The 20,834-nt window shown below is 45.1% G+C and overlaps 2 protein-coding genes across 5 annotated transcripts in view; one reads left to right on the forward strand and one right to left on the reverse strand.

Moving 5' to 3' along the window:
- clip3 (CAP-GLY domain containing linker protein 3) overlaps positions 1-20,834 on the forward strand; it is a 32,117-nt gene that overhangs the window by 2,574 nt on the left and 8,709 nt on the right. Inside the window, exons 2-15 of one of the 3 annotated variants that reach the window (XM_080288381.1) lie at positions 1,563-1,976; positions 3,400-3,539; positions 5,186-5,279; positions 6,431-6,592; positions 6,674-6,792; positions 7,178-7,414; positions 8,935-8,985; positions 9,245-9,380; positions 10,006-10,161; positions 10,245-10,376; positions 10,536-10,659; positions 10,942-11,009; positions 11,107-11,179; positions 11,405-16,314. In XM_080288381.1, the coding sequence (XP_080144507.1) occupies positions 1,586-1,976; positions 3,400-3,539; positions 5,186-5,279; positions 6,431-6,592; positions 6,674-6,792; positions 7,178-7,414; positions 8,935-8,985; positions 9,245-9,380; positions 10,006-10,161; positions 10,245-10,376; positions 10,536-10,659; positions 10,942-11,009; positions 11,107-11,179; positions 11,405-11,459 (1,938 nt within the window). In that variant the 5' untranslated portion in view covers positions 1,563-1,585 and the 3' untranslated portion in view covers positions 11,460-16,314. Of the gene's footprint in view, positions 1-1,562; positions 1,977-3,399; positions 3,540-5,185; positions 5,280-6,430; positions 6,593-6,673; positions 6,793-7,177; positions 7,415-8,934; positions 8,986-9,244; positions 9,381-10,005; positions 10,162-10,244; positions 10,377-10,535; positions 10,660-10,941; positions 11,010-11,106; positions 11,180-11,404; positions 16,315-20,834 lie in introns of those variants that run through there. The other 2 variants (XR_013901172.1, XM_026192492.2) reach the window with 2 other exon arrangements.
- Positions 18,693-20,416, reverse strand: dharma. Of its 2 annotated transcripts, XM_080288391.1 has the most exons (3): positions 20,126-20,416; positions 19,728-19,933; positions 18,693-18,832 (listed from the first exon to the last, which is right to left on the reverse strand). In XM_080288391.1, the coding sequence occupies exons 1-3, from the start codon at positions 20,412-20,414 to the stop codon at positions 18,791-18,793; spliced, it is 537 nt and encodes a 178-aa protein (XP_080144517.1). In that variant the 5' UTR covers positions 20,415-20,416; the 3' UTR covers positions 18,693-18,790. The 2 variants fall into 2 exon arrangements, with proteins under 2 accessions (XP_080144517.1, XP_080144516.1); XM_080288390.1 differs by having other exon boundaries at positions 19,728-20,416.

Here is a 20,834-nt window from a genome sequence, read left to right on the forward strand (position 1 = left end):
CAGCTAATGATGGGCAGCAAGGGTTAGCGTTAGCCCTCTAAGCCACTGTGCAGTGGGTCAATTAGCCTGCTTTCAGCTCTTTCCTCTCTCTCACACACTCACACACACACCCTCTCTCTGGAGTTATACTTAGCACTCGTGTTGTGATGCTGAATGGAAACAGAGACAACAAGACGCTGAAGGAAAACAAACCTCGGCCGGTCTCAGCTGCATCCCGGCCACGCCCTCGTGGCGGAGCCGTGCGGTGGTTCGGGCCGGGAGCGGCCCGAGTACAGCACAACAAACTGCTGAAATGTTGTTACTGGCAACAAACTGCGTCACTGATTGAATCTGTTTATTTAAAGTCATTCTGCAGCAGAAACCTAAAGTAAAGCTGTTTGAAGCGCGTCACAGCACAGCTCAGAAACATAATGTGGTGCTAGTGGAATAATTATGTAATTACAAAATGTAATTATTGAGTAAATACCAAGTAATAACTAAGCTCGAGCCCAGTATTAGCAGTAGGTTTATCTGAGTAATGTTAGTTTCATGTAACAGCACAGTAATAGAATTCTAACCGTTTGGATTCAGGTGTGATGTTAAGATGCAGACGGTCATTGTCTTTATGTGCTGCCAATAAAGCTTTATGAGTGTTTGTGCACAGAACATTTGAAACATCACACGGAGCAGATTTAGTCTGAAACAGTAACCTCACCTTAGATTCAATCAAACATCTGAAAGGTAAAGATTTTCTGTCTTTTTGGAGCAAAGAAAATGAGCTTCTATGTGACGTAGCAGCTGAATGTTTTCAGGTTTTCTGTTTCATTTGTTTCTGGGGGAAGTTTGGATTTCCTGCTTTGATCTGTGTCCCGTGTTTTGTGGCTCTGGTTTCGATGATGTCGTGCTTCTTATGACGAGGTCTGTATCGCGATGTCCTGTGTTCTGGTTCATATCATGCTTATTATCTGCAGCAGTCTCACCCGTGTCGCAGTTTTGGACTTCTTGTGGTTGATTCTGTTTCACAAAATGCGAATATTAAACCAAACAAGAGGGGCAGTCATTGCAGCTAGAAGTCTTTCAGGTCACACGAGACAATGTGACAGAAACAGAACCTCAGTCCGCAGGAAAGCAAAGGAAGCAGCTCCTTTTAAAGACTCAGTGTCAGTTACAAAGACGGGGTGAGGGCACGCCAGCCGTGGCTGTTAGCACACACCTGTCTTCTCTGATCAGACTTGTACAGTCAGTCAAAAAGTGTGAAGGCCCAGCAGTCTGATGGAGTAAAACATCAAGAAAGGCTGTGAAACCTGGTTCTTCATGAAGGTCAGTCAGACTGGATGGTGTCCTGACCGAGGACGTAAGGCTCCCTGAATCAGGGATGTCCTTAGTTATTAGTATTTACTACTCACTGACAGTTTGTGCTCTCCAACATCCAGCTTCCTGTTTCAACCTCTGCTTGTATTCTCATTAGTGTTTGAGGAGCACAAACGCTGAGAATTCCTGAATAAAATGTGAGCAAAATGTTGTTTAAAGGACAAAATAATAGAAAGTCTCATGAAAATCTGTTACTGCGTCCTCTCTGACAGGCCCTGCTGCAGAATCCCTCATCATGACAAAAGAGGAGAACCTGGAGGTGCAGGAGAAGGAGAGGCACGACCGGGAGGAGCAGGAGGAGGGGAGGGTCCAGAGAGAGGAGGAGGAGGCGCTGACTGAAGAAGAGGAGGAAGAAGTAGAGGAGGAGGAAGAAGAGGAAGAGGAGGAGTATGAGCTAGAGGAAGAGAGGGAGCAGGAGGAGAGGACAGAAGTGGAGGAGGATGAGGAAGAAGAGCAGCAGGAGGAGGAGCGGGAGGAGAGAGAGGAGCGCGAGGAAGAGGAGGAGGCTCCGGCCGAACCGGAGCCAGAGCCCGTGTCTGTGTCCGAGTACCAGAGTCCGGTTCACGAGCCGCGGCGCCGAGCCATGGTGCACCCGTCCGCCCAGGCACCGCTGCCCAAAGACTACGGTACGTCATACCACCTTAAATTCAGACACCTTAAATGCTGCCAGTCACGCTGTTAAAGTGGAGACTGCTGGAGTCACAGCTCACTGTCAGCACTCACAGTCTGACTGATCGGCCTGTTGTATTGATGACAGCCAATCACTGTTCAGTAAGCAAATCACCGCAGTTCACGGAGCAGCACAGCAGAGGGCGCTCTCAAGCTGACTTTTACTCTTTCAGCATTAACTCCTACTCTGTGCACTTCCTGCTCCCTAGGGGGCGCTCTGTGGAGCTGTAGAGCAAAAATATAAATGTGAGGTAAATGTTTGGTCCCGACAACAGCTTCACTTTAATTTTTAGATGTTTCTCACAGGTTTCTGTTGTGTCTGAGTATTACTGATGTTACAGCACCACAAGCTGCTTAATGGCAGCTGCCATTTTGATTTGGGGCGTGAAGCAAACAGCAGCAGAGACTGTGTAGCTGCATCACCTTCAACCACCGCAACCAGCTGCTTCTTCTTCTTTAACTTCTAACGTCCGGTTATCTTTTGGGAATGGGCGCCATTGAGGGAGGACGTCCTTTAGTGACCAATCAGCTTGCATTAGCAGAATGCATTTTATAGATAAAGTTACACATTGGTGGTATTTTATTTCAGTCCCATTCATAAGACCTTCTCCATTAGTACCTACTCGGATCCACTGATTTTCCATTACAACCCAGTGTGCGTGCTTGTCGTCATAGCAACATATCTGCATGTCATAACATGACTGCCACAACAAAGGTGGACGTCGAGGTGATGATATACCTGCTGCTCAGTCTGTGGCTTTTCTCACACTCTGGATCACGGCGTCGTTTTTGTAGCCGTTTCCCTCGTAGTCAAGCTTCAAAAATGGTGGTTTGGATTTTCGTAAACAATCGAGTGACGCTACTGACCAGCCAGTTGGTGGGATGAAGTCTGACGATGTCACATTTTAGTACCTGCTCGGATCGCTAGGAACCCCGAGTGAGCAGGTACTATGACTTAATGGAAAACCCTGAAAACTGTAGCGAATCGTGCTGAGTCGATCGAGTAGGTACTAATGGAAAAGGGGCTATTGAGGACAAGCTCATGAGCGCCCCCTGCTGTGCCTCAAGATGAATATGCAGCTGATTTCCTTCATTGTTATTAGCAGGAAGTGGAATGGCTCTCCCGGAGCTGCTGACAGTGAGTCGCAGTGGGGCAGGTTGTCAGGCTGATGGCAGTGAAATAAAACCCTCCTCAGAGCTGCAGAGCCTGCAGGAAGAGAAACTGCAGCACTCGCAGGTTATTTCTGATTTGATGATGGGGACAGATTCTTCTTGGTGTCACCGTCTGGAACCATCTCCTGCCTGCTTTCCTCGCTCCTTTCCGTTTACCTTTCTTTGTCTCTTTAAGCTCATCTGTGATTTCTTCCTGTTTGCGTGCAGCGTTCACCTTCTTCGACCCAAATGACCCGGCCTGCTTGGAGATCCTCATGAATCCCCAAACCACGGTCCCTGAGCTGTTCGCCATCGTGCGACAGTGGGTTCCCCAGGTGCAGCACAAGATTGACATCATCGGCAATGAGGTGAGAACATAAAAGCAAAAAGAAAAAAAAACACTGGAAAACCTGCAGTTCCTCTAACGTCCACTAGAGGCTCCAGCAGTGAGTCCGTCCCCACAGACTCCCCTGTTCAAACTTTACAGCAGAAATAAACACGTTTACAGTCTGATGCATAAAAACTTGCTGCTTTCTACACATAATTTCCTGATTCATACATTCATAGTTAATTTTTTAATAACTTGTCCATTAGGCTTAAACTTTGGGGCTCATGTCTCCGTTTTTGAAACCTCGGCAGTGCTGCAGCTTCTCTTTCAGCCTGCTGCAGTCCTCTGTGTCACTGGCTTAAAGCCAACACTGATTCATTGTCACATTGACCCAGATTCAACCCTCTGGACACACACACACACACACACACACACACACACACACACACACACACACACACACACACACAGTGATGTCTCTCTGAGCAGCTCTTGTCAGGCTCTTAAAGCCTGAATGCTGAAAGCTTCTGTTCAAAGCACAAATTATGGTCCATGCAATTAAAAAATACAGGCTGGGAAGATTATTTATTATTGATGATTGATTTGGACTGGATACCAGATAACAATATGGAGGCTCTTCCATGTGATAAAGTGCTCTCTGCATCAGACACCTGTATGTGCACTTTGATTGCATCACCAGCAGCGTCTCAAAGGTTGTTGCTGCCGTTACTTTATTTTTAGTCAAAAGTGAGAAGAAGCTGCTGTGCCAAGTTTTTAGCAACCATGGTGACCAAGGCACAGATACCATGTAATTGTTGCTAAGCAACATGCAAATAACATCCTAGAGAAGATTGGATGCGCGGGCCCCACAGCTGGACATGCTGTTTGTCAGATCACTGCACTGAAAATGCTCCAAAGCAAACCTAAAGCAGCAGCATCCATGTGCATCATCAGGCCCATCCGCTCACCGTAACCTAAACAATTATTTAAAGAAATCCATCCCTTAGGGAGGGGAAAGGTTTATGAAGGCGGCATATCTGTACAGACCTTCTGTAATGGTCACACTGGCAGCAGCGCTGCACACAGAGAGATGGTGATAATGACCCAGTTAAAATGGCTGCATGGAAACAGGAGGCAGAGCAAGTGGTGCAGAGGGAGAGGGAGCGATGGAAAATCAGTGAGGCTTCACCGTGACTCAGCGTGAAGCCGACTCAGCCTGGAGGAAAGAAAAACAAGGAGAGAGCGGCACAGCGACAATCGCGAAGAAGAAATCAGCCAACGAGCTGGAAGGCTGGCAGCCAGCACGGCCAGGATGTGAACTCAGGGTTTTCCCACTTTAAAGTTTATTATACAACCATAACATCACATGTAGGAGCGATATACAGATGTTAAATAAAATATTATAAATGTATCCTCAGCTATCTGCCCCTCCTGGCTTTATTTAACGTTTTTGTTTAGTGTGACAGGAAAGTGACGCCTAAAAATCCAGAAAACTGAAAGCCTGATATCAATAACTGCTGTGTGAAAACCAGAACATGCTCTGACACGATTAAAAAACCCAGAGTACAAGTGGCTCTAAACAGAAAGGGAAAGTTCCAGAAGCCTGCACGTGCAGATATCAGTTTGTAAAGTTTTGATGTGAAATCTCTGGTCAGGTTACCTGTAACTGTCTTTCCTCCGTCTCAGCTCCTGAAGCGTGGTTGCCATGTGAACGACCGCGATGGTTTGACCGACATGACGCTGCTTCACTACAGCTGCAAGGCCGGAGCGCACGGAGTTGGTAAGTTACTTTATTTGATACTTATTAGGGAAGCATCGGTCTAGAGGTGCACCGACCGACCGACCAGAGACCAGGATCAGACAGTTCCTGACTTAATTAGCCTGTTTCATATGCAGCATACACACAGCGATGTGTTCAAATACTCAGTTGCAGACTCACAGGCAGGTCGTTAGTGTGAGGCTGTGGCTGTTAGCGAGCTCTTCGCTGTGAGTGATGGAGACAATAGACCTCGTAATTCACCCTCAGCCAGTTAACAAAGTTATCCAAACCTCAGCCGCAAGCTAGCAGCCTCGGTATGAGCAAAGGATCAAGGCGGCTACGAGCAAAACTACAGAGACGAGTGAAAAACAGAAAAAAAGTTGCTGGCTCGGTGACGTCGGGTGAGGTCGGGTATCCGGCAGCAGCTCATTTCACTTCACTTTCAGCACTTTCATTAGTTCAGTAGTTTAAGTGAGAGAAACTCACCACAGTTCATGTTCAAAAAGGTTCTTTAATTATGAAGAAAAGCTGCTTTTTGCTTGTAAGGCTGTCAGGTTCTTAGAGACATCATCTAAGTCAGCAGGACACATTTGGAAAACTGGAGTCAGTGCGTCTCTGTTAATCATCCCAGAATAAATATCTGACAAATGACTCTAAACGCTGATATCAGCCCAGAATATCACAAATCTTCAACTTTACCATCCTGGGTCTAACTCGACGTTACTGCTGATGACTCTGACTCCACCCACGAGAAAATAATAAAACTATTTACATATTTTTCCCATAAAACTTCTGTGAAGAGTTTGTGTTATTACCTGTGAAAACTTGGCCCTCAGGGGGTTGAATTCTAATAATCACAAATCACATGAAACAAAAAAATCCCAACAACACACCAAACCAACTTCAGTCCAAAGTCTCAAATCCTTCCACCCTCGATTCAGAAGAGATTTTGCTTCAGGAGGAAGAGCAGAGGGGCGATCCTTGTTTCAGGTCCCACGTTCCTCTAGTTCGTCCTGATGTAACAACTGGGAATAATGCCGACTCGAGCTCTCACGTGGTTCCAAGTTATTGTACAGGGCAGCTGCTTGGACCTGCTCTGGGGCGGCCGGCGTCTGTGCGTGTGGTGGATTCAGCTCCTCCGCGTCTTAGTTTCGTCCTCATTGTGTGTGCAGGCGACCCGGCGGCAGCGCTGCGTCTCACCACTCAGCTGATCTCGCTGGGCGCCGATGTGAGTCTGAGGAGCCGCTGGACCAACATGAATGCCCTGCACTATGCCGCGTACTTCGATGTCCCGGAGCTGATCCGAGTCCTGCTCAAAGCAGCCAAACCCAGAGGTAATTTCTACACCAGGCAGTATTTTAGTGGTCGTTCTGAAGGTAACAGGAGGTGAGACTCTCCTTCCGTGTTCTCCTCAGTCCTGAACTCCACATGCAGCGATTTCCACTATGGTACGGCTCTCCACATCGCCGCCTCCAACCTCTGCCTGGGTGCAGTCAAATGTCTGCTGGAGCACGGAGCCAACCCCACCGTCCGGGTAAGGACAGCTTTCCTTACTTACTACTGGGGGCTAATTAAATGGGCTCATCTCCAGCTCCATGTTTGTTTGTTTTTAATTCATGAATTAACGTAGCTTTGCATAATTTTCAGTTCAAAGTAATCCTTCTTTACCTTGTCCCGGTCCTTGGTGCAGACCCTCAGTTCTTTTTAATTCTGTAACAAGCCTTTTTAGCTTCTGCCGAGCTCTCCTCTGATTGGCTGATCCAGTCTGTGAAGGTCTGAACTGCAGGTGGAGGATAAGGATAATAAGACTGCTTCAGCTCCTTGAGTTTTTTGTGCTGCTGTTCCTTTAAAGCTGAAATCCAGAGACCCTTAATGGTGATTTATCGTCTCAAATCTGACTTTCTGACTTGTTTCTGCAGAACGATAAGGGTCAGGTTCCAGCAGAGGTGGTTCCCGACCCAATGGACATGAGCCTGGACAAGGCGGAGGCGGCAATGGTGGCCAAAGAGCTGAAGCAGCTGCTACTGGACGCCGTTCCACTGAGCTGCAATCTTCCCAGAGCCACGCTGCCCAACTACGACAACATCCCAGGAAACCTGATGCTGGCCGCTCTGGGGCTGAAGCTGGGAGACCGCGTGGCGCTGGACGACATGAAGGTCAGACACGCTGAGATCGAACTGGGATAAATGGATTGACGGACATTGAAACAACAAATGTTCTGTATTTCTGCATAAACATGACCTAAAACATCACGGTCCTGAACCTCTGAACATCCACCAGGTCAACAGTGACCTCTTTAGGGTTAGAGGTACAGTTTGGTTCACGTCTACTCACTTACATGATATTTGTGCTCATATGCAGACTTGCAACAAAAGACCGAACTCGTGTAAGAGACTAGATTTGGAAGGTGGCATCTTCTAGTTTCTGAGCCGGTGCTTGTTTAGCGTGTCGCTCACATGCAAACTACCCCTAAGATGTTCTGTGGCAGCCTGGTGGATGGAGGTCAAGGAGACTCAAAGAGATGTACAGGAAATTACATTAAAATGTTAGATTTGTATTTTTTAATACTCCAGAGGGTTACAGGTATGTGGACCTTTGCTTTGGATATTTGCTGTGAGCCACCTCGTGTATCAAAAACTACAAACGACCTTTTCAGGCAGCTGTTGAGGGATTTGACTCCATTCCCAGGTACAGGCATCCTCAGCTCTGAGAGGGAGGGGCTCTGAGTCAGGACTTCTTCTTCTTTGTAGGATGCGATGATGGTTCTTGTGTTGCTGCACGGTTCAGTTCACAGACAGGTCTCCTGATATTTTCTGCTAATTCTAAGTCAGAATTCATCGTTTCATTGATGATGATTGATTGACCACCATGCTTCACTGATTTAATGACGCTCTTATGGTTGAATGCAGCATTTTCTTTCTTCTTATCGAAAGCCAGAAGTTGTACTTTGGTGTCAAAACTCTCATTCCAGTTTCCCTCCTGCCTGGAAACTAGTTTTGTCTGGTTTTTGGAGCAATGCTCTCCAGGTTAGTCCAGTGTTTTCTTGATGTTCACCTGGGGTTTCACACCTGGATTGATCTGGGTTGACATGTGGAAGGGATCGGTGGTTTGGAATTTGCTCCGTAGGTGGATTTTCGAGCAGTTTCTGCAGGATTCTGTTCATCTGGACGTTTTCGGTGGGAGAAACGTTTCATCATCATCAGGTGACGTCTTCAGTCTCAGCTGACTGCAGGTTTCAACCTTATAAACAGGACATTTGCACAGTGACTGAAACCTGCAGCACTGAAGGAACAATGGCTTTACTTGGATGAGTTGATGTTTCTCCCACTGAAAAGTCTAAATCCCAACGAACATATTCAACAGATTTACTTACCTGGATGATCGAGCATCAAGTCGTTATTTTTGGTCGGCAGATTTTCAGAAACTAGAAGATGTTACATTTCAAATAAAGTCTTGTTTGAATTGCAGTTTTTTATTAACAGCTTTTACATTTGGGCGTTTAAAATAGGACCCTGTAGCCTTTGGGGGGGGTTGCCAGTGGATGTTAAGAGGTTAATCTGATCGGCAGTTTCTTTTTAACAACATGTAAACAGCAGTGTGTGTGTGTGTGTGTGGTGGCAGTTTGTCCTTCACACTGTGCTTCTTGAGCTCTGAACAGTGTGTTTTCACTGTGCAGCCCCACAGAGACCAGAGCAGAGACGACAGCCCGGCTGCAAAACGCAGACAGGTTGGTTGGAGTGGCTGGATTGTAGACTAACTGAAGTGACTCACCACGCTGCCAACATGTTGTCTTCCTATGAAATCACCGTCACTCCATCTGTAGCGTTGATGTCACGTTCGTCCCTTTCATAAAACACAGCAGCAGACACCCAGACTATCTGCCCCCATGCAACCTAACCAGAAAAAATCTCTTTTGCAGTCATGCTCCGAGAGTGCGAGAGGTCACCTCTGACTCCGCCCTCTCTTTTTGTTTCTGTGTCTCTCAGGCTGGCACTCTGAGGTTTTGTGGTACTACAGAGTTCGCCAGCGGGCAGTGGGTCGGCGTGGAGCTAGACGAGCCAGAGGGCAAGAACGATGGCAGCGTGGGCGGCGTCCGCTACTTCATCTGCCCTCCGAAGTTAGGTGAGAGATTTGTGGTTTCTACAGGCGAGACAAAGACTCCTTTCATTTTGTTCCCGTTAGCTGAAATCAAGTCACCGTGTTAAGTAGCGTATTCTAGGCGACTTTTCCCAGGATTTTTCCAGTTGCTCCGGGTTCTCACAAGTGAGTTCTGATCTGCTCCCCATTGGATGTTCCCAGAAAACCTCCAAAGGGGAATCAGACAAACCTAACTCAAGTTTAGTAATACTTCCTGAATCTGCAGGAAGTGACTGTGGCTCTTCAAGACCTCCAAGCTTTAGAACATCCAGCGAATCAGTGAATACATCAGAGAACGTGACATCTAAAGACGTCATATCTCTGTTCATCAAAAGCATCACTAAAAAACACAGGAGGCAAACACGAAGAGTCCTTCCCTCATTTCACCGTTTAAAGTCATCTCCTTGTTCATGTTCAGTCGGCTGTCCCTGCTGCAAGTCCTGGTGTGAGCTCTTTGATTTCATCGTAAACAAACTCACTGACCGACTGTTCTTGTGGAGGCTTTTGGTGGAGAAGTGAGACTTCTGGAGGAGCACGCTCGTCATCTTTCCAGCATGGAAACAGGAGTTGTTGCTGTTTCTCACTGCGTTGATCTACTTCTGCCCTGCAGGGATTTTCGCTCCAGTTTCAAAGATTTCCAAATCTGTGGACCAGACGCCTTCATCAGTCACCTCCACCCCAAGAACACCCCGCATGGATCTGGCCTCCCGCCTCGCAGGAAAGACCAAGAAGGAGAAAGAGAAGAAGGAGAAAGAGCGAGAGAAAGGTAACCGAGCTACAGTCTTTGCTAATAGCTTCATTCGATTAGGTTTATCTGTGCTTCTCATCAGTTTTGTTCTGCATTCTCAGCCCAGAAGAAGAAGGCTTCAGTAGCCAGTCTGGATCCAGAGGGAATGAATGTGGAGGTCGGAGATCAGGTTCTGGTAGCCGGACAGAAGCACGGCATCGTTCGTTACTTTGGCAAGACAGACTTTGCTCCAGGTGCGTTTGCTGATCCTCAGTCGGTTCTCTGAACTGTGCACATGTGGATACTTGTAGGACTGTGTTGTCTGTCCTTCTCCAGTCCGGAGAAACTTTGCACTAATCCTGCAGAAATGCTTATCAGACAGAGCAGCTGTGACCGGATCTGTGTCCCTGCAGGTTACTGGTTCGGTATCGAGCTGGACCAGCCCACAGGGAAACACGACGGCTCGGTGTTTGGGGTCCGCTACTTCAGCTGCCTGCCCAAATATGGAGTGTTTGCTCCGCCCTCCCGTGTCCAGAGGTGAGGATATGTCGAAGGTACCGTGATGTTTTAGTGTGTGTAATAAATGAGAATGGGGAGATAATCAGCTTCAGGATTAATTAGCTCAGAAATTCTTCCAATGTTGGAAATGAAAAAGATTAAATATATGAAAAAAACTGAAAATACAGCAGAGCATTAAAAGCTGTGGAAGCTTGGCGGGAAGCTTCAAAGTAACCAGGACGATGTGACATTAAGGCTTTTTAAAATCTTTGATTCCTGAGCGACGCCTTAAAAGTCGCCAATAAACACTGTTGTTGTCAGAATCGGAGGCCCTAAGGACGGCTCACAGAACGACAGCTCCACGGTGAAGAAGGTCCACCAGATCACCAGTAAGTGACGACCATAGTGTTTTATTATCATTCTTTACCCCTGAAAACCGTATTTGTCTCCTTGTTCTAACAAACGTTGTGTGCTTGTGCGCTGCAGTGTCACAGCCGAAGCGTAACTTCAACACGATGCGTTCTCCTAAAGACCTCACGTCTGAGAGCTCCATATCCAGGTCAGCCCTGCTCCGTCACATTACAGTCCTGCGCTCTTTGCTGTTCGGCTTTCTTGGACTTTTTGACAAGAGGAAATTTTGGAAACGGTTCAATTTGAGCTTTTAAAAGAAAAGCAAAATAAAACTGTTTTCACCTTTTTATCAAAAGTCCAAATAAGTCCAGCAAAGCAGGCAGGATTAGACTTACTGAACCCTGCTCTTCCTCCTCCTCCTCGTCTCCTGCAGGCTGCTCTTCTGTTGTTGGTTTCCGTGGATGCTGCGCGCTGAGATGCAGTCCTAACTACGCCCTTCCTCTTCTCTCTTCTACTCCACCACCAGATCAGTCTCTCCGCTGTACTTTCTCTCCATCTTCTACTCCTGCTTTCACCGACTTTCGCCGTCGTCAGTCAAACTTCTCGTGGTGACCCCGTCCCCCTCCTCTCTTAATCTCAGCCCAGAACCTCCTAATTTAGCCGTTCTATAGCAAAATCTATAGTGCCTTGTATCTGATCAAAACGTTCCGCATTCCTTTGAAGAAACCGAGAATCCGATTCCTCCAAAAAACCCAACCTTTCACGTCTTCTCACCTCATCGTCCCAGCTCGGTATTTGTCCGTGCTGTGCTGTCATTCGGGGCCTAACAACAACCACAAAACGTTCGTTTGTGCTGCTACGTGCTTTTGTTTTTGCTGCTACTAGCTTTGGGTCTTAAACAGATTTTGTCATTAATGCTAAGCTCGGCACAAGCTAGCTCAAACGTGGACAATAATGCAGATATTCAGCCTGTGCTTTGTGGTTTGGCAGATGTGTTTGTTAAATTCTCAGACACTTTCTGCACAAATGAACAAGAGCAGCGCACGAGAGCTCAAACAGTTTGTGCAAAATAAGTTTGTCTGCTCGTCTGAGACCAAGAACCTCTGCCGTCTCCGCTTGAGTTAAGATGTAAAAATCCCGAGTGCATGGAGGGAAAATCCCAGAAAACATCCCGACTCCAAACTGTTTGAAACTCAGAAGTGAAAACAGGGTTTTTACTTGAACGCAGCCAATAATTGTCTGTAGGAGAGTTTATTTCCACTGCTGATGTGTGAGATAAGTAAGTGGTTCTTGGCCTCCGGGTTGACTCGCTGTATGTGGAGGAGTGTGGATGCTAACATTTAATAACAAGAAGAAGCTTTATCTTTAATTTACATTTTTCCATTTTTCCTGACCACAAAGAACAGCTTTGATGTTTATCCTGCTGTTTGTCAGCCGTTAATCTTTAAAGGTACTTTTAGCAAACGTCTGGCAGGAAATGCAACGCACATTTTCACCACAAGGTGGCAGCGCTTCATCTGAGCTCCAGTGTAGTTTTCCACCAGCACTACAGTCGTCTACATGCACAGAACGATTTTTGTGCTCCAATGAATAAAATAAGTCTGATTAGCAACATTTGTACAAATGTTGAGCTAATTTTAGAATTTCTCGTGAGCAGTTTAGGTCCACCTGGTGGTCGACAGAGGTATTACACCAATTTGCATCTGCAACATAAATGTCTTTGACATAAAGGCGCAAGCTGGTTTATTTTTTGAAGGATTGAATCTGCTTTTGTCCAAGAATTCTTTACAAAAAGTACCTTTGATTATAGTCACTGCTAATCAGCGTACTGCCAATACTCGGACACTAATAACAGGCTCCAGTTGTAATCTGTTAACCATAAACTGCTAACTGACCCAAACCGTTGACGTTTCCGGCCCCATTTCATGAGACTGTCATGTCTTTATGTTGCCTCTGAACACGAGCTTCAGTTCCAGCTAAATGTGATGTCCAGTCCATTCAGGGTAGAATATGTCTTTGTAATATTAAGCGTCCCTTCATCAGCGCCTCCATTTCGAGGTTTTTAATGACCTTTACTTAAAAGTTTAACCCCCAAACGAGCTCCCGAGTCCAAATCTTTGATCTTCCTCTGACCCTCCTCTCTCGCTCCTCTCTCTCTCCATTTAAATAAGACTTTGGTATCTTTTGTGAATGTGAGCATCCGCGAAAAGAAAAACACAAGCTAACCTAAATGTGTGCTTAATGGTAAATCTCTGCATAACTGAGAAACAGCAATATGTAAACAGTGTACCTATCTCTGTGTGGAAACGTTTCCTGTGTTAATGTCTCGTTACACTCTGTGAGCACTCGATACAGAGAGATGAACACACTCGCGCTCGGATGGCCGAGGCTGCTGGGGCGAGCACAGAGAATAACCGGGCAAGCGAAGGGATGAAATCCATCCTCAGTTTTGATCCAAGTCAAGTGGAAAGTGACCCAGATGCCACCAGGAAGACCGTGGAGCGTATTTGGTGAGGTCAGATCCTCAGTTTGTGCTGCTTCATTATTCTGTTATCTGATTCTTGGACGGAGCATTCAGATCTCATGAGCAAGACCGGGCAGATTTGGTAACTTGTTTCCAGAGATGTAAAACTTTAAACTATGAGAATTATGAAATATGACCAACCACCTTCCTGCAAACACTGGTTGAAGGTCATTTTAGAGAATGATGAGGTCGTTAAGAGCCTTTGAGGCGGGGCTTGCCGGTTTTTCTCTCCGTGTGCTCTGCAGCCTCGGCCAAAGGAGACATTTGTGGTTGCTCGTGCACACTGCTGTGGATAATGTCCTGTTTGTGCTCGTGGAATCAGCTTCAACGTTATACTAACGAGAACTGCAGTGCTTTTGCTTTTCCACTCACCGGGCGCTCAGTTTAACTCAGTCAGCTGCAGGATTTAGTCCATGTGGTCACAAACCTTTCATTCCTGCTTGAACTTGACCTGAGCCTCGCCTCTGAATGACTTAACCAGACGAGCGGTAGGTTGAGTCATGTCGCGTTCCCCACGGACACAAACTGGTGTCCTGGTAGGACTGTAGTAAATTTAAGCTGCTTTAAGGATGTCCTGAAATCATCATGGATGAGATGAACACAAAAAGTCAGTCCTGCATCCATCGAGTTGTTGGAACCGTCCAAAAGTGTCCTGAGAAGCAGCTTTTTGAAAAATGGGACTAGACGTTCGAGCGATGTGCAGATGACTTACTGCTTTACCTTCACAAATAAATATCACAGCCACAGCCCAAACAAGCCAGACGAACCGGAGTCAGTCCACGTGTCGTATTTGCATCTGTTTATAGTTTCACTCTGGAAATTCATCGCCACAAGTCAGCTGTCGTAGCACGGCGTTCAATGCTGAAGCTCCACCCAGTCGGGCGAGCGTTAGTGGACCGCAGTGATGGTGGAGGTTTGTCTTTGTACAGTAAACGTACAGTAACAGTACAGTCGATATGTCGGTTTGAACGTAGCGTGCTGTGTAGATGTGGAGCGTCACCAGTTATTAATCTCACGCTAAAGGAAGCGTTACAGACGTTTTTATCGCCACATATTTTCACTTTGGTTTCTGTATCCAAGGCCGTTGCCGCTCCTTTTGCCTGATTTAGCTCTTTAACTACAAACTCTCACTTTGTCGTTTTTGTTGATTGGATTTCAAACATGCTTTTACTTTAAGATTGGTTTCCTTACTTTGAGGCAGCAGGAATGTTTGAAATTTTGCATCCTTGTCGAGATTCAGCCACTGAAACTCCGTCACGTCGTAGCCATCATCTTCTCCTAATCGAAACCAAAATGTGACTGTAAATTAAAAATGTTCTAGAAATGTTTCCACTTTTTGGTTTCAAATGAAAATCCTGTTTGATGCCTTCATCGCCCACGTTGGCTTCGTTTCTCCACACTTCAACAAGATGAGATGACGTTAAATACATGTATCCTGAGAATCGTGATCAGGGATGCACCGATCAAACTTTTTCAGCTCCAGTGTGGTAGCCTGGCTTTGGGTGTCTGCTGATATCGAGGACTGACCCAGGAACAGTCTGGAATGAGGAAGCAGTGATCTTTACTGATCTTTACTGACCTTTACTGGAAGCTGGAGCCTGAAAGTGAAAATTTAAAAGCAAAGAAGAGAAACTCCCGTTAGCCTCGTTATGAGTGTTGACGTTGGTCCACCAGAGGGCAGCTTCCCTGATGAAACCAAACAAAAACAAGATTATGACAATATTATCTTATTAAAGACTCACAAATACAACAGATATTCAGGAAATCTGTTTGTATTTCAAGTGTCTGGAAGACAAAAATATCATTGGTTGAACTGATTTGTGCGTCGCGTCTGTTACTTTAGTTTCCTTTGGTCCTCTCGGTCTGAGTGCTCCTCACATGCACGTTTGTATCATCCACAAATAAAAGCTGTTTGCATCGGAGGTGTGAAAAGCCTCAGAGTTGCTTTCCTGTTGGCTCCCTCCATGCTACATCACAGCTGACAGGCCCTTGCTGATGGGTGGTGTAAGCTACATACAGCTGAACGACTTGTTGAAGTGTTCGGCGTCAGACTGACAGACAACCCAAATATCCGATCAGTGCATCCGTGATCACGGTTGGTTCTGGAGAAGCGTTGTTATTATGTCGTATGAGCACAAACACAGCGATCGTCTCTCATCTTCCACAACTCAAGACGAAGCTGAGTCAGGAGTTTATTGTCAGTCGCCTCTGTGATTTCTTTCCTCCTGATGTGAAGCCGGGAGCCGTTGGACAGTTTTAGCGGCTCAGCTCTTGTTTGCAACACAACTTCTCTGCAAGCAGATTTTCAGAGCTGCACTGACGCCAGCGGCTGCTTAAAGGAAGGAAATCAGTCACGTTTGGATCAGCAGGAATGGAAACTGTGATTTGTAGTTAACTGAGAGAGTCGGTGTCCTTTAAAGAAGTGACGGCTGTCTGACGATGTAACGTCGAAATCACAGAAACGAACTCGGCACTGCTCGTTTCAACATTCGGAGTCTGAAGATTATACAGTATATAGCCTATATTTTGATAACTTCACTAAGTGTACTTTTTGTTCTCTGGTTTTGTAAAGTGTGCGTGTGTGTTACTTTAGTCCATGTGTGTGCGTCACTCCTGTTTTCAAAGTGTGTTTAAAGCCGACGGGCGCGGAAGCAGAAACAGGAGAGAAGGAGCATCGACGTCTTCTTCCTAACAGATCCTCACTGCATGCTCTCTCAGTATTTTCTCATTCGGGGTTTTCAGTGTATCTTCTCATCAGCATGAAAATGCTTCTAATAATAACAACTATGAATATAATAAAGATTTGATGTTTTTCTAAACCTTCTGTCTGCTGGACTTTTTATCTGCGTTCAGATAAAATCAGGTGAAACAGTAACTAATAAAACTGATACATTTATTATCTTTTTTTATTTGACTCATCAGACTATAAAAGGATTCACACTGACACTTTGTAGCCAGTTATCAGAGCACACCCACAAAATCTGCAGAGTGAAAATGATTTATATGCATATTTTTAAATTTTAGACAGACAATAAGTATAAATAAATTCATACTTGCAGCATAATTACATGTTGATTTTAGTTTGATGGGGATTCTTTGTGCTTCTTTCTCCCCGTGAGCTCCTCCGTGGCTCACACAGGTGTCTGTAGACCTGGGGTATCAAACATGAGGCCCTTTGGAAAATGTGAAGGAGGAAAATGATTTTGGATTTTAAATGTGGTTTGTTTGTTCTCTGACAAAGACCTCACCCACAGCCATTTATAATACACCAAAGAAATGATAGATTTCTGTAATTTTACACATTTCTTACAATTTAAGCAAAGGTTTAATAAAAAGAGTTTACTACATTTACTGCAGCAACATTTCTCTGTCACAGACTGTCCTGTGTGTACCCTGCCTCTTGTGCTATGGTTGCTTGGCCAGCCTTGTGTTACTTAGTCTCCAACAAAACGACGTCACGTAACAGCTTGTTTTACTCCAGAAATATGAAGACCACAATTAAAAATGATTAACAGTGACACCCAGTGGCCAGTTTTCAGAACACACTTTCCTCTCGTCACAGTCTTCGTCGCTACTACCCCAGTCATACCGGGATTTTTCGTTTTTATGGGCCGATGGGGTTTTATTTCTTTTCTTTTTGTAACGGGATAAATGAAAGGTGGTGGATTGGCCAGTTGGTCATGATCGACTCTGGGCTGGACCAATTACAGCCGAGGAGGTCGAACTTTAAAGTTGAGGTGAAGAGGAAAGCGATTTGTCCCCGTTCCTCTTCAGCTAGAAAGTTGCTAATTCAATCATGAAACTGATCAGTGATCAGCTGATCAGCTTTTCTCTCTGCGCCGAAAGAGGAAACTAGCGGATGTCGCGCTAAACAACAGCAGCACGTTTGATCAGCTGATGTTAGAATTGATTTAATATTACTTTCTAATATCAGCTGATGTTTGCTGGAGCCACAGCTGTAAAGCTGCTGATCATGATGGTTTGGATATGTGGTGAGAGGGAAACATGAAGATGAAACCAGGAGACGTCCTTACTGAATCATCAGAGCTGTGATGGAGAAACAGGTTTACCTTTCAGGTGACATGGATGAGTTGAAGTTATGAACTGTTTCTGAGAGACAAATAACACCAGGATCCTTTTCTAAGTAGCTGACAGCTGGTAACTGTGCAGGGGCGGGTCTAGCAAAGTGTTGCCAGGGGGGCATGTAGGGCATTAACAGGGAGAGGGGGGCACAAAGACATACTTTTCTTTCTTATTCTCATTTAAAATGTTTTGCTTTTATTAAATAATTATCTGAATCTTACAACCAAAGTTTTCATCTGATTAAAATTTATAGAAATCCATTATTGTATTCAGTAAATATTAAGCCTAGTATATATCCTAGTAAGTTATAGTATCCTTTCCTTTGGGAAGGTACCACCTGTGCAGTCTGCAATTCTGTTGAAGAAAGATGTTGAATCTATTTAATTACTGGAGAAAAATAACAGATTTCTGTGCATTTGTTTTATACGTGCATTAAATTAAAAACGTTTTTGTCAGTTAAGCATCTTGAGGCAGAGGGTTCCCTATTTTTCTTTTCTTTTTTTGCTGGGAGTTGGCAACCCTATTAGTGAGGAATATGTAATTATAAATTAGGTTGTTTTATATTTTTAAGTACTGTCTAGAATAGCAGAATAGTGAGGATGGTGTAGGTTTAAGTTTATTACAAAGGCTTTATGGCTTTTCCTATAATACCACGGTGGGCCGGTCACTAGTCAAAATGCCCGGGCTGATTTTTTTGTCCCAGTCCAGCCCTGCAGTAACACTACCTGTCATGTGTTCCTGAATGTGCATCAATACAAAGAACATTACAAATCATGTTACTGATTCTGTGAATAAAGGCACAAACACACAGAACTGGATATTATGGATTTTAATCATAATTCCATTTATTTTCATAAACCTCTCCAAGTTACAAACTCTGCTTCAAAGGTGCGTTTTTTTTTTTGTTTTTTTTTTTGAATGCTCAAAGAAAAAGAAGAATTTTATAAATTAAATTTTAGGTCAAACAGTCTGAACGAAACATTTCATCATTCATTCTTCCTGAGGTTCATCGTGGTATTGAGACAAGGCTCAGAAATGTGCAGCGTAAAGTCTTTTCGTGTACTGCCACCAGGGGGCAGTGTCATAAATAAGGGTCGTGTTCCTACTGGCCATTAAGAAGAATGCAGGTTTGAGGGCGAACAGCAGGCTTCAGGTGAACAGCAGGCGGGCAGTCTGGGAGGTGAAGATGTTCTCGGAGAAGAAGAGCGAGCTTCACTGACGCTTCCTCCGAGCTCTGCGGTTCTTAAACCACACCTGGAAACGAAGGAGACACAGAGTTAGTCTCGTAATTCTAATATGCGTGCGCATTTCGGTCTGAGAGGACAGTGCAGCTTACGAAAATATAACAGTTCAGTACCAAAACTGTAATCTTGAACTACAAACTGCAATCTTAGTGAAGTACTAATCCTTCACAGGTCTTCATCTATTAGAAATACCGGTTAAAGGTCTAAAGTACTCAAACACTACAGTATGTTGGAAGGCATGAAGGTACCTAACGTTTCAAAAGGCCCAATACTGAAAACTAGTAACCAGTGTAGTATCAGTACTGGGAACGTTAAAGGGATTCAAAGGTACTGGATCACCGTAGCACCGTCCATCTTCACTGATAATAAACATTTAAAAGTCTTCGAACTTTTCCAGGCAACTATTTTTTCTCCTCTTATTTAATGAGTCAGTTCTACAAAACATGAAACTTCGGCTACAGCACGAGTCAAATTTAGTCAAAACAATTAAGTCAAATTTCAGGAACATTTCAGTTTCCCCATCAGTGAGTCTGCTGTCATTACATGCACCATTTACAGCGCCTGCGCATGAGACATTTTTATTGTTTTTTCCGTTTCAAAATGCAGAATCTTAAAATTGTTAAATAATAACATAAACTCTGGTTTAATGATGTTTTTCTAAAAAGTGAATTCGTATATTGTTCATTCCCTGGCTGCTCTGTGCGCAAAGATTAAAAAAAGGCCTTTGTGTTTAATGTATGCATGTAATAAAATACCCTTATTATTTTTAATTACTTGAGTCAAAGTAAAATGGAACTTGGGAGCCTTTTGTGTAACTTGGAGGGATTTTACGCACGGACGGTCACTTGTTCGTTCCTCTCGGCCTCCTGACAGCCTCACACCCCAAATCAACATGTCGGACTCACCCTGACGGTCTCCTCGCTCAGCCCGGTGCGCCTCGCCAGCTCGGCACGAGTCTCCACTGAGGGGTACTCCGTGATCTCGAACAGCGCCTCGAGCTGCTTGATCTGACTGTCAGTGAACACCGTCCTCACCCGGAACTTGTGAAGCGACTGCGGGGGCACCGCCGAGGGCTGCGGGTATCCGCTGTAAGCCGCCAGAGGCTGCATATCTGGGGAGGAAAGGACCAGAAATGCTTTTAGCGAAGAAAGAATCAGACAAAACAGAAGCATGAATATCACAGCAAACACATCCTGACTGTGACTAAATCCGAAAAATAATAAAAGTTTCCCATTTTTAAAAAAAAAGAGTCTCAAAGTTTTGGTGAAGAAATAAAACTTGAACTGTGAGAGTCTCTGCTTACCGGCACGGTTTTGGCTGAAGTGCGCGTAAACTCCGGGGTTTGAGTAGAAGTGCTGCTGATGGACAGCGGGTCTGTAAAGCGGGAATCGTTCCTCTCCGAAGCTCATCTCTCTGCACTGCTGGCAGCCCATCGCCTGTAACGGGACCTGGACCGGCGAGGGAGCTCTGACATTGCCGATGACTCCCCGGTGATACCCGTTCGGTGGAAAGTCCTGCAGCGGCGGCCTCGGGCCGAGCTGCGGGGAAAGGATGCGCTCGATGCTGAAGTCCGACACTCGGCCTCGGTCCATGGTTTCTCTCTGTGACCCGAGAGCTCCAGCGTCCACCTTTAAACACCTTCTGCTCTTTAACATGTTAATCAGCTCCTGAATTCAGACATGAGAAGAAATCTGGACTTTGATTTGACCCCTGACCCTTTGATGGTTTGAAGTGGACGATGACTGACAGCAGCTTCTGTAATGGGTGTGTTACCTGTAACTTCAAAGAGCTCCTTCATCAGTGATGGCGCAGTTTTAGTTGTTAATGAAGTTTTTGATTAAAAGTTCAACTTTTGTTTCACTCTGAAAAGATGAAAGACTTTGGATCTTAATTAACCCCAGTTTGTAAACGCCTCAGAGACAACAGCCAAGACTGGAGCGAATCAAACCCTCATAGATTAAATGTTAATGAAACCACATTATGTAAAAACCCATAGTGTACGAAAGACACAC

The sequence above is a fragment of the Astatotilapia calliptera genome, chromosome 14 (genome assembly GCF_964374335.1).
Source record: "Astatotilapia calliptera chromosome 14, fAstCal68.1, whole genome shotgun sequence".
NCBI classification, from domain to species: Eukaryota; Metazoa; Chordata; class Actinopteri; order Cichliformes; family Cichlidae; genus Astatotilapia; species Astatotilapia calliptera.

Bases quoted from the DNA above. Each gene is read 5' to 3' on its own strand.
- dharma (XM_080288390.1), bottom strand. From the start codon at position 20,414: ATGGACCGAGGCCGAGTGTCGGACTTCAGCATCGAGCGCATCCTTTCC. The intron at 18,833-19,727 runs GTGAGTCCGACA...CTTCGTTTCCAG, and splicing joins TGAGCGAGGAGACCGTCAGG to GTGTGGTTTAAGAACCGCAG.